Source organism: Solanum verrucosum, unplaced genomic scaffold, assembly GCF_900185275.1.
Source record: "Solanum verrucosum unplaced genomic scaffold, falcon-dt-bn FXZP01000235.1, whole genome shotgun sequence".
NCBI lineage: Eukaryota > Viridiplantae > Streptophyta > Magnoliopsida > Solanales > Solanaceae > Solanum > Solanum verrucosum.
Window position 1 is genome coordinate 1,436,378 of NW_026019948.1, and position 12,553 is coordinate 1,448,930.

General features: G+C 36.2%; 1 protein-coding gene across 2 annotated transcripts; it reads left to right on the plus strand.

Annotated features, from left to right (window-relative positions):
* The first annotated feature begins 1,467 nt into the window (after positions 1–1,467).
* LOC125812881 (uncharacterized) lies at positions 1,468–11,594 on the plus strand. 2 transcript variants are annotated; one of them, XM_049492355.1, is made up of 10 exons: positions 1,468–2,046; positions 2,855–3,014; positions 3,104–3,165; positions 4,230–4,324; positions 5,960–6,073; positions 7,320–7,385; positions 8,915–9,012; positions 9,354–9,793; positions 10,178–11,284; positions 11,390–11,594. In XM_049492355.1, exons 1-10 carry the CDS (start codon positions 1,644–1,646, stop codon positions 11,575–11,577), a joined length of 2,733 nt encoding a protein of 910 aa, XP_049348312.1. In that variant the 5' UTR covers positions 1,468–1,643; the 3' UTR covers positions 11,578–11,594. The 2 variants fall into 2 exon arrangements, with proteins under 2 accessions (XP_049348312.1, XP_049348304.1); XM_049492347.1 differs by having other exon boundaries at positions 10,178–11,257; positions 11,363–11,594.
* The last annotated feature ends 959 nt before the right edge of the window (positions 11,595–12,553 follow it).

Consider the following 12,553-nt stretch of genomic DNA (forward strand, 5'->3'; position numbering starts at 1 on the left):
ATAAGACATGTTTCATTATTGCACTTTTGAGTTCAGACTAGATAAAATCAAACTGTATAGTTGAAAGACGTGGGGAATGGATGAGAGGCGTGGGGGGTACGATATAAGAGTTCTTCCTTTCCTATCAATTTGTACACAAAACCTATGGTAAAGTGCCCGTCTGTAATCCAAACATATTAAGGGTGTGTTCTCTATGGAGAAAAATGTTTTTTCATGTTCGGTTGGTCAATATTTTTCAATTCATATTTTTCATTGATAATGTCCTTCAAAAACTCCTTATTCCCATCACTCCAGATAATATTTTTTGCTTGCATATCGAACCTAATAAGACAAATAAGTATCCCACTAGTTTTCCTAGATTTTCATGAAAAAATATTTTTCATTATATCAAACACATCTAAAATATACTCTCTCTGACCTATATTAGTTGTCCACTTTCCTCCTCTCTACACACCCCTTAATAAACTATAAATAAGAAAGAAAGTTTTACTAATTTCTCTATAAGAAACTCTTTTGGAGCTTTATACATTTGTTTACACTTTAAAAAATGAGTGACTTTGGTAGTGGATAAAGAGCGAGACTAACATGGTTTGCGAGATGCACATATGCCCTTGTGAGCAGAGACCGATCCATCCTATAGAGTGGGGTGCATGTGCACCCGTTAACTTTGGAAAAAATCATGTGTGTAGATGTATATCTATCTTGAAAAATTGACATAAATTAAGATATAATTAACCGTGCATTCATGAAAAGTATAGGTTTGTCATTGTGTTGTTGGTACAAGCTAGAAGAATCACCCACGAGACCTAGGTTCGAATCTAGCTACAACTCTATGTTATTGTTTTTATTTTTCAAGTTAATCTTAGAGCTCATATTTGAGAAGATGCAGAGATAGGTCCAAAAGTATTGGAAGAGGTAATTAAACAACACATGATTCACCGGTAGCAATATGAGGACATGACTCTAAATATGATAGTATGAAAGTCGAGAATTGAGGTAAAAGGTTAATATATAGTAGAACATTGTCTAGTTTTCTAATATATTATTATTACCATCCTATTGTCTTATTTTTCATTTATTTATTACATGTATTTCCTTTACTTCAATTGTTGTATTATTTTTTATTGTTATTCTTTCTTTATCATTAGTGTTTCTCTTTTTTAACTTTTCGATTCACTTTACATATTTGCATTAATATATCCTATACATTCACTTTTATTTGTTCATTAAATCATAAATACATTTTCTACTTGCCACTTTTAGCTTATAAAAAACTATATTTAACTCTCGATATTAATTACATGTTTTCCAAATCAGTTTTAAGACCTTAGACAATATGTGAGTAATTAGTATGGGTATTATAGTTAAATAGTTAAATATTCATATTTTATTTTAATTACGTAAAGTTGAAAAGTAAAATAAGTAAAACTGTAAAAGTGAAAAAAAGAAGGTAATTTCTTGAAGTAAGGGCCTGGGGAAGCCGAGCAATTTCCATATTTTGTCTCCAATCCAGTTCGACCGTCGACGGCACTGAAGGAGAAAACCTCTGATCGCCTCTGTGATTTTGGCCGTTCACTTTCCTTAGGCGAAGTCAATAGTACGAAGCACAATTCTCCGACTATCTAAAAGTTATTGCTGAAGCCATGTCGAATCGCTATAGTAACCAAAACAGGAACGAAAAAACTCAGAAGAAGTTTGTTCCAAAGAAGGAAATGCAAACTTCTCAAACCCTAGCGAATTCCTTCAGGCAATCAGTTTCTATCAAATCTGAAGGAAGTTCCAACGCCGTTAACTCCAGCAGTGCCGGTTCTTCTGCCGGAGAGGTCAAGAGTAGGGTTAGGATGGGAGAAAGTGGCGCCTGGGTTTCCGCCGCTATTCCTAGTGGAAAGTTCGTGGATTATTTGCCTCAGGATGAGGCTGTAGCAGCTGGGCTTGGAGCCGATGAGGGTGCATTGGATCCCATGGAATCACAGCGTGTGGTGGATGTTTTGAACAGGGAGTTGTGTAGGTTACTGAAGATGAATGCAAGAGATTTCTGGCGAGAAGGTAATGTTTTTTCTATTGCTTTTGTGAAATCTGGTTTTGAAGATTTTCATTTGAAATTAGTAGTTATAGTTTGTATGATTTGATTAAGGAATAAAGGTAGCTAATGGTAGCCTTCTAATTTTTCTGTATTGAAGAAAGATAAATGATTTATGATGCTTTATGCTTGTCTGCATTTGGAAAAGAGGTGCAATACGCCATATATAGTGAAGCAAACTTTTCATACAGCATTTCTGAGCAGTACTAATCCTATCTGAATTAAATCTAGTGAGGCAAACTCTTTTTATACAGCATCAGAAGCAAGCAGTAAAAGCTAGTGAGTAAACAGACGCATACAAAAGGTCAATCATAAGATGATTATAAGTTGCTCAGGATGTTTATGTTATGCTAGAAAATGTTGGGTTTCCCTAGAAACGCCCTCCTTTTCCATTATTTCACATTAGCTGCTAAAGACTAGAAAGCTATATCCCACAATTAACGTGTAGGGATCAAAATGCCAGGCCAGGGTGAAAGAGAATCTTCTTTTGGTAAAAAAAGAAATTCAGCTGCGCATAATCCTTGAATCAGCAGCGATGAGAAATATTTCATTTGTCTTGCATCGCGATAAGTATTATTTATTTTATTTGTTGTGGGTAACTAAGTGATACATTTGATCTGCTTAAAACAAACACCCAAAAATGGTGCTATCTCAGTCCCAATTTATGTGACGGTATTTGAGTGGCAAATTTGCATTGGTTTGGATTGTGTGTTGGTTTGTATATTGTGTTGCTGTACATTTATACCAGTCTCTCCTGATTTCTGTGTCTACCAGTGGCCAGCGACAGCTCCCTTCGCTCTTTTCTTGAAAGCTTTCTGAAGTTCAGGAGTAGGTGGTATGATTTTCCATATCGAGGAGCCAGGGGTATAGTTGCTGGGGTCGTCGTTGGTGAGTTCGAGCTCTGCCGGCGTATCTTTATGGTCTTATATCGCATGTGAGTCACTTTAATTTCAAAGCATTTGATGCATCAAGTTGCATCCCTTATGCTGTGCCTTTTGATCTAAACAGTTCTTTCAATTTTAGATCGTCAAATCGGGACCCTGGAGCTAAGACTGCTGATAGTCTTACTCAGAAAGATCACGAAGGTGTGTGTCTGTCCCTGACTCGTTGCAGTTATTACTACCTTTGTATACTTCAAATAATTTCTTGGTATTGTGGAGGTCAAATTTTAAAAGTTTTATTCAAGTTGCAGCCCTGACATGTACTTTTGTAATGAACTCTGCAAGTAAAATGTTTTATGCACTTCCTTTCCTTATATTATGACTAGTCTCATCACAATCATGATCAGGAAGATCATGAATTTAGAAAATGGCAATACTACCTTTGAAGTCTCAGGTAGAAGCATAGTTTAGTTTCTATTACCTTGTGTAATAGAAACCTTATTGTAATTTTAATAATATTGCTTACTAAAATGTCAAAGATAGTAAATAAATACAAGTCAATTAATCTAATTAAATTGGGGAATGATAGAACTCCACGAAATTTCTTTTAATTAGTAAGGGAAAAGTTTTTATCTCTTGAAATTAAATCAATAGTTAGGTAGTGGATTCTTATTGTAATTTTAGATGCTATATTCCATGGCATAAAAAATTTCACACTTTGATCTACTTTTTTTTACGCTTTTATTACACTATTAGAATTTAATTCAATTAATCAAATTAAAAAATGAGGGGATAAAATGTCACTTTTTTCCTAACATCCCACTGACGAACACCAAATATGATGTCAATTGTTCTACACTTTATAATTTTCAAACCATTGATACTTTAACTCGTTTTTTAATGATGAACAATTTTTATTTTTTTTTAATAAAACCGTCGCTAGGCACTGATTTCCATGCGCCTTGCAAGGCGCATGACGGCTGTGCCTTACAAGGCTCATGACGGCTGCGCCTTGCAAGGCGCATGGAATTCCACGCCTTGCGGCGGCTGCCCTAATTTAAACATCGTTTGATTTTCCGTCAGAAAGTTGCCCTTTTGGTTCTATAATTAATTTTGTTGCCCTTTTGGAATTTTTGAAAAAAATTCTTACCCTTTTGGCTCCGGACTCTTGAATAATATGCATTGTAAAAGGCCTGATGATGTATCTCTCGCTAATTATCTTTGGAAATTGTATTCGAGTGCACAATGTTCACTAATTGCATTTGTAGCCCTTTTGCAGGAGAAGAAGTTGCTTGATTTACCGAAGTTGTTAGACATATGTGCCATATATGGTCATGAAAATGAAGATCTGACAAGAATATTGGTATTATTAACTGAACTGCCTTGTCGTTGAACTATTGATGATATGGTTTATTGTTCTTTGGTTTTGGTTTAATCTTGTGTCATAAGATACACATCCTGATGGTGAGCCAACATAAATGACCTATTATTCTGCTTCTTGTGGTAGGGAGAAATAGTGTTTCTGTTCGGAACCTTTACCCTTTCCTTGGATCCTTCTGCTATCTCCCTTTTGTCACTAAAAATTCGAACCTAAAAGGATAAGAAATCTAGAATCTAGATGGTATCACCTGCTAATTGATAGAAGTACTAACTTTCAACTTCAGAAGTTTCATCAGCAAATTGGCCTTGAACTCCAATTTCAACATTTCAGGCACACTCTGTGATAAATAAGCATCTGAGGAATAACTCCCATAGTTGTTTTCTTGTTTTCTATAGTGGTTCGTAAAATTGAAGGGGGTGGAGGAAACAAATATACAAACAGAGTATCAAAATTGCCTCTTGATCCATGTCACATTGCAGTTTTATCTCTTGTCTAGCTAAGAGTAAGCTTCACAAGAAGTCAAGAACCACTATTATATGAAATGAAAATCTAGAAACCGTCCATGTGAAAATGTAAAACTCTCTGCTTAGATGCTTTTACAAGAAAATCTCCTATCTATGAGTAGTTTATCCTGACGTATAGAATTTGTGGTACTTTTTATTTTAAATAATATTGGTCTGGGATGAGTTTAAATAGAGCAACTTGGTCAATGAGGATTCATGCCGACTCCAACTTGTTAACAATTGAGGCATAGATGCATAGTTGTTGTTTAGATGTTTTTACAAGTTTTAGGTATGAAATCACACGTCAGTGGGGCACATACTTTGCATGATGATCTGTTGAAGGATGGATTAAAAATTTCTAGACGGTGTTCAAATTATGATAATTAGATAGACACTATTTGTAGGTCTTCTGCATATCCCTGAAATGTTTCCTGTGGATTAAATGTCAAGACCATTTTCCTTGGGCTCATGACTCTGCCTCCTGACCCAAGAAGAGATGTAGTAGAGAGTTTTAAGCACCGCCTACTAGAAAATTCAATTTTTGTCTGGGGTTCAATGTCAAGTGCACGGCCCGCTGCTTCACAGTGCCCCCTTAAGCCTCAAGTCTGACTAATGCTCTGTGGTCATGGACATGACAGCAAATGGGGCTCATTGGTCTCTTATCACTAAATTCTATTACAAGAAACAACTGCGGCAAAAGAAAACTGCATTCAGATGAACTGTTAACTCTTTTTTTTTTGGGTGCAAAAAGGATTTGATTAATGAATTTGAATAAGTGATAGATCTAATAGGATCTTGCTTAGATTAGAAGGTACGGATTTTTGCTTGTAATTTGGAAGTACTTTGGCAGCACCTCCTTTGTTGCTATGTTAATAATAAAGTTGCCACTTCTCGGAGAAGAAAAAAAAAACTGTGGAATTTCTTGCTTAAGCATCTAGGTGAAACCAAGTTAAGAAACATTTTTTTTTGCCCTGATAAGCCAGTGCTCCTTATTGTCATTTCTGCTTTGTGTTTGCTTTACCTGGTTCATCCATTGTTCTTCTCTTTTTATCAAGGATGCTAATGGATATTCAGATTCCTGTTGCTGACTCCTGTCTGTATATATGTTGTTCAGGTCGTCAATGCCATAAAGTCACAGCCATGGATCCATGATGATCTTTCATCTGTTATTACACACTTTCTTAGCATTGTGCAGACTATGTATGAGAGGTGTAGCTCATCGTTAGAGGTATTATTTCTTTAATGGACTGTACTCTTAATTCTATCTTAACATTTTCTTTTTTTAAAAATCCCTACACAGGGATTTCGGAGAAAGGGTAAAGGGGGCAGTTGGAATCACACCCACATCTATTGTGTTAGACAATTCACTAAATTACCACTACTCAATCCATTTAAGGTGTCAATGGATTATCCAACGAAAGGGGGCAGTTGGAATCACACCTGCATTTATTGTGTTGGACAATTCACTAAATTACCACTAGACAATCCATTTAAGGTGTCAATGGATTATCCAACACTGATTTATGCGTTGTTTTTCTTATTGAAATTTGAAATATTAGGCGTTCCTTGCTCTTCTTTGCTTTCTACTTGCATGTTCATGTACTTCCTTTGCCAGCGCGGTTTCTAATTGTATATATCTCACATGCTTTTGTATAGAGTACGCACTTCTTTTGTTAACAAGAAACTTGCATCTCATTATTTGTCCAAAAGGCATGAGAGTATAAGTTCAAGGTTTCCCTCTTGTCGTTTTGAGCTACATCTCTGTGGAAGGTTGAAAGATTGCAGAACACACATACATGGCATTTTTAGATCTCAGCAACTTGTCATCTTCATTGGTTTTAAGACGCCAAAAGCAACTAATAAATATATCATTTGATTTACATAGATAAGGAATATTTTCATTTTACTTTATGGGAAAAGTATGTTCTTTTTATTGATGAAGTAATTAGTTCTATTGCATTCGGAAAAGTATATTCTTGAAAAGGCAATATCTTTTGGGGTCTATGATGAGCACCTCAACATGGTATCAGTCTAATAACAAGTCTTTGTTCAAATCTAATCGTCACCCATTATCAGGAAGAAATTTCACATACTTGGTCGATGCAAAAAGAATGAAGCTTGCATGTGAGGGGTGTGTGGAAGACATGATTATTTGAATAATGTACTCTCTCTAAAAGTTTAAACTTTTAAATGAGATGGTCACGCATTTTCAACAAAGTGCTTATGTGTTATCTTTGGATGTTTATGGAGTGGTCTACTTGTAGAGAAATGATAAATGCAGGTTGTCGTTGCTTAGTATATGTATTCCATTTACGACCATCGTTCTAGTTTTATGAACAGCTTGACCCAATCTAGATGTAGGTTGATAGACATACTCTTAAATGTGGGTTTTCATAAGGATGTTTGCAATCGCAAAAGAGTTCTTGCAAAGGGTTATCCAAATTCATACATGATTAACTATTATCCGGCTGCAGGTTTTATTTTCCTCCAGTCACTTTCAAGATCATGGGCATACTCAACTTCAAACAGACTATCTAGAGGTGAGTTTATTACCTGATGAGCTGTAAGATAGTTCATGTATATATGTGTGTGTAACATATATCATCATATCATCATATTATATTAAAAGTGGAAGCTTCCAACTTCAAAGTTGGATTACCATTTTACCCCTATTCTAAATAAAATATCTAATTAATTAAATATTAAATAATATCATATATATATTATACTAAATACTTAAAGTGGGAAGGTGTTTAAGTCCAAAGTTGAATCAACTTTTAAATGAGAAAGACATTAAGAAAAGATGATAATGAATAGATAATGGTTTCAAAACCCTTCATTTCTAAAATTAAATTTTAAAATCTTATCTTTTCATTTTCTCATATTGAATTAAGAAAAACGTTGGTCTTGCAAACTTATAAATTAAGACATTGGACAATATGAGATAAATCATAAGAAATAGTAGTGTTCAATTGTTGATTTCAAACTTCCTTCTTTTATTTGATTCCTTCTTCTAAGTTGCTCGGACTCTTTACTTTTGGTGCAGCACCCGTGTCGACACGACGTGGGTGTGGTGTGGTATCCGTGTCCGATTTGGTCAACGGATTTTGGGTACTTTTGCCAAAATCGATGGGAAAGTTTGGACAATTTTAATGATTTTTATAATCAATACAAAAGGTAAGGTGAAATTGAAGAAATTGGAATACCTTTTATATAGAAATTTATATGTCACTCCTTTTCATTTAATCTCCTTCCATGTTTCTCCTCAAGTTCTCCATATAATATCTTATAATTTAGATTTTATAACTCTATTTTTAGATATTTTAATTATTTTTAGGCGAATCCCCGCACTCGTATCCGTGCATGGATCCATACCGCCGAATCTTTAAAATTAGATCATGAAGGATCCGACCTCTAGATCCGCACCCGTATCGGACACCCGCACCTGAGTCCGAACAACTTAGTCCTTCTTCATCTATGTATTATCACAATTAATTATAGTTATGTTTTTCATTTTTATCCTCTCTCAAATTTCATGACATCATAATTGCATGACAAAATATAATTATGATTATATGTGAGAAGTCTGATGATTCATTATATTTGTTTGGTAAGAATCTCTTCTTTCTTTACAACAACTTTTAGATTGCATAATATCAATTTCTAAACTCCCAAAATTTATTGATTATGTGGAAGATGTGATGAATACATTATTGTTTGGGACAAACGTGCAATGCATGTTTCCAAAGACTAGTATATATATATGTGTGTGTGTGTGTAAGTAGTAGCCCAAATAAGATGTCCAAATAAGAACATTCAGGCCCAAACCGATAAACTATTCACACCAAAAGGGTTATATCCATTTATAAGTTGTGAAAAGTTTAATCATAAATAATCCCTTAACCAGCCCATCAAATAAGTGGAAGATTCATTAAATTGTGAAACGTTACCCTGCCATAATGTGATGTGCTTCCAATGTCAATAAAATGTAACCCATCCAATTCTTGTCGGTAGTGTGTGTGAAATTTGTTATTTCTTACTGTACGAAGTTTCATACTTGCACCTGCAGGTGATGGATTTCTTAAATGATGCTGTGGTATCTATGGATGCGTTTGTCAATGCGTATAAGCAAGCATCCATCTACTTCTGCTGTCCTGTTGAAATGAGGTACTAACCTTTTGGTTGACTTCTGTTGCATCAGCGTGTGTAATGTGTTAATTTATCAATGAATTACTAGGATAAGCACTTAGAATCTCAATGTCTTGCTCCAAAATATGGAACTCATTGTATTGCAGAGTATCATTGACTCTTCATTTATCTGTCTCTGATAATTTGCAACTTATTTGTTATTTCATTCTTTCCATGCTTAAACCTTGTGAGCTGCACTTCTATTATTGCCAATTTGGGTAATTTCTGTTCTCATTACCTGCCGATGGATTAATAGTTTGTGCTTATTTAAGGTAGGCACAACGAAAGTTCATATTCATTAGTGTCTTTTCTCTGTGCAGTCATGGAAATGAGGAGGTTCTTACTACCCTTGCAAGATTGCATAATTCATTGCTTCCCTCTTTGCGGCGGGGCTTCCACATAATTTTAACCTCCGGAGAGAAAAGTTTGACGGAGTCATCTAATGAAATGCGCTCAAATGTTTTTGTCAGTCTCAAAATGTTATCCACAAGGATAGTAAATTTTGGTTGGAAGCTGCTATACTTGTGCTATCTAAGTGATGAGGCGTTTGTTGAAAGTTCTCCGCTTCCTGCTACCATGAAAATGTTCCCGACCAATGTGGAGGATCCTGCTATAAGAGCAGATATATTAGTGCAGTCAGTGAGGGATATCAGTGGAGATTACTCACAGGCTCTAGAGGGCCATAGCAAAGGAACGTTTCTCCAAATCATTGAACAAAATTACAACATAATGAGCAGAATCGAGTTACTACGGAATACAGGTAATTAGCTGAAAATGATGCGTAGACTCTGACTTGTTTCTCAAAGTTTAAGGTGGCTATCATGCTATGGGTCATAGATTCCAAATGAGAGCATGCATGACAGAAAGAAAATGGAACATATGAAACTCTGTTTAGAGTGTGAATAACATTTTCTGTGATTGAAGCTTTAGCAGAAAATGCCAGAAATATCTACATTTGTTCTCTCTTTATATGGCTTATTAATATTTTAGTTGAGAAACTTAAGCCTCTCTTCTTTCTTTAATCCTTTTGAGAAACTTAAACCCCTCTTCTTTCTCAGTTTTTCTCGTCTGATGTCCCATGTCTGCTTATTCTTCATTCCACTCATGCATGTTTGTATATCTGAACTGATTTAGTTTCATGCAGGGTGGATATCAATGGATGATGATCAATTCAAGTTTCTGTCGGGGATCACAATACACCCAGTAGAAGATAATGTTGGAAGGGCAGCCCATCCGGCAGCCTCTGGAAAAGACAACCGACCACAGGTTGATGAAGATGCTGCTATTATGGAGTCAAAAATAAGTCAAATAAAAGACCTGTTCCCTGATTATGGAAAAGGTTTCTTAGCTGCTTGTCTTGAAGTATATAACCAGAATCCTGAAGAGGTCATTCAGAGGATTCTTGAGGGTACCCTTCATGAGGAATTGCAGTCTTTGGACATCTCCTTGGAGAAAATACCACCACCCAAGTCTGATGTTGCATCCATGACCAGAAATGACAAAGGTAAAGGGAAACTAGTGGAATCTACACCAATGCCCCCTAGAAACATTGTGCCCGCAGCATCGCCTTACAAAGCTGTAGGCTCTTCTAATTCATCTATAGCTCCAGCTGGAAGATTTATCAGGAAAACAACCAGTGAAGAGCCTGCTTCCTTGACACTTGACTCTAGAGATGCGAAGGATTTGGCAAAAACGCTTGCACTTTCATCACAGCTTGAGTATGAAGATGAGTATGATGACTCATTTGATGACCTAGGCCTAAGTATTGGTGATTCAGCATTTGAGGAAACTGAGAACCTCCAAGACAAGACAAACTTCAGCCGTGGGAGAAATTCTGAAGCTGATAATGGTAGCTCAGCTTCCAACGCTTCTAAATGGGGATCACGAAAGATGCCACAGTTTTACGTCAAAGACGGCAAGAACTATAGTTACAAAGTTGAGGGTGCTGTTGCGGTGGCTAATTACAATGAAGCTTCTATAGTAAATCAAGCTCAGAAGGAGTTGATACATGGGTTGGGACGAGGTGGTAATCTTCCTTTGGGTGCAGTTAAACGGCTGACCGAGCCAAACGAGGAGAAAGAAGACGAACCGGAATCAAATGAAATGGGTGGAAGGGGGAGAGGTCGAGGGTTCTTCAGGGGAGGAAGAGGTGGGAGAAGAAGAGACTCAAACGAGGAGAAAGACAACGATCCCGAATCAAATGAAATGGGTGGAAGGGGGGGAGGTCGAGGGTTCTTCAGGGGAGGGAGAGGTGGGAGAAGAGGGGGAGAGTCAAACGAGGAGAAAGACAATGAGCCGGAATCAAATGAGATGGATGGAAGGGGGGGAGGTCGAGGGTTCTTCAAAGGAGGGAGAGGTGGGAGAAGAGGGGGAGAGTCAAACGAGGAGAAAGACAATGAGCCGGAATCAAATGAGATGGATGGAAGCGGGGGAGGTCGAGGGTTCAGAGGAGGGAGAGGTGGGAGAAGAGGAGGGGGTAGATCAAATCATTACAGAAAGGATCAAGCCATGAAAAAACACTTTTCAGGTTTGACAGGCCATTGATATGGAAGGTTACTCTAAATGTATACAAATTGTTGATAAGCAGTATTACCTTTTAGTTACCTTACAGAGTTTTTAACCGACTGTGCACGCGATTTCCTCTGGGAAGAAATTTCAGTTGGATTTTGTTTTCATCAAATATACTTAAGTTTATACCATGGCTCAGAGTTTCTTTTAATTTTCCGATGTAATAAAAAAGCAGGTATTTGTGAGATGAGGATTTAATATAAATGATTATGTGAACTATGGCGTTGAGGATTAATGAGAAATAATCTTTCTGCTTGGAAAGTAACGGTAAGGGGTAAGGTTTGCGTACGTTTTACCCTCTCAACACCCCATTTTGTAGTGTTACATGAGAAAAAAAAAAGTCGTGTATTTTTAAAAATGAGCTTGTAAATGCAAAAATATGTATGAAAAAAATATTGACACTATGTAATGTTCTTCCAATTCATTATGAAGATCCTCATAAAGTTTTTTTTAGAAAAAAAATTTGGATGCCTCAAGGCACCGAATCCATTGGCTAATACATTCGAAAAATCAAGAAAGTCTGTGTAATTCCTAAAAGTTTGCTAGTAAATATGAAAATATGCGTGAAAAAATGGTGGGACTATACCTAATGCCCTCCTGACTCATTGTAAATGTCCTCATAAAGTTTTTTCAGAAAAAAAATTCGGATGCTCAAAGACGTCAAATTCATGTGCTAATACACACGAAAAACCAAAAAATCCATAATTCCTAAAAGTTGGCTCGTAAATGCAAAAATATACGTTAAAAGATGGACTATACATAATGTTTCTCAACTCATTACGAAGGTTCTCATAAAGTTTTTTAGAAAAAAAAATTGGGAGTCCCAATGCGTCAAATCCATGGTTAATACACAAGAAAAAACAAGAAAGTCGCGTAATTTCTAAAAGTTGGCTCGTAAATGTGAATATATGCGTTAAAAATAACGGGACTATACGTAATTCTCCCTCAACTC

What these genes read in the sequence shown, in the direction of transcription:
- LOC125812881 (XM_049492355.1), top strand. Translation starts at nt 1,644, where the DNA reads ATGTCGAATCGCTATAGTAACCAAAACAGGAACGAAAAAACTCAGAAG. An exon ending in TTTATGGTCTTATATCGCAT is followed by an intron (nt 3,015 to 3,103) that starts GTGAGTCACTTT and finishes TTTCAATTTTAG; the next exon opens with ATCGTCAAATCGGGACCCTG. An exon ending in GTTCTTCAGGGGAGGGAGAG is followed by an intron (nt 11,285 to 11,389) that starts GTGGGAGAAGAG and finishes AAGGAGGGAGAG; the next exon opens with GTGGGAGAAGAGGGGGAGAG.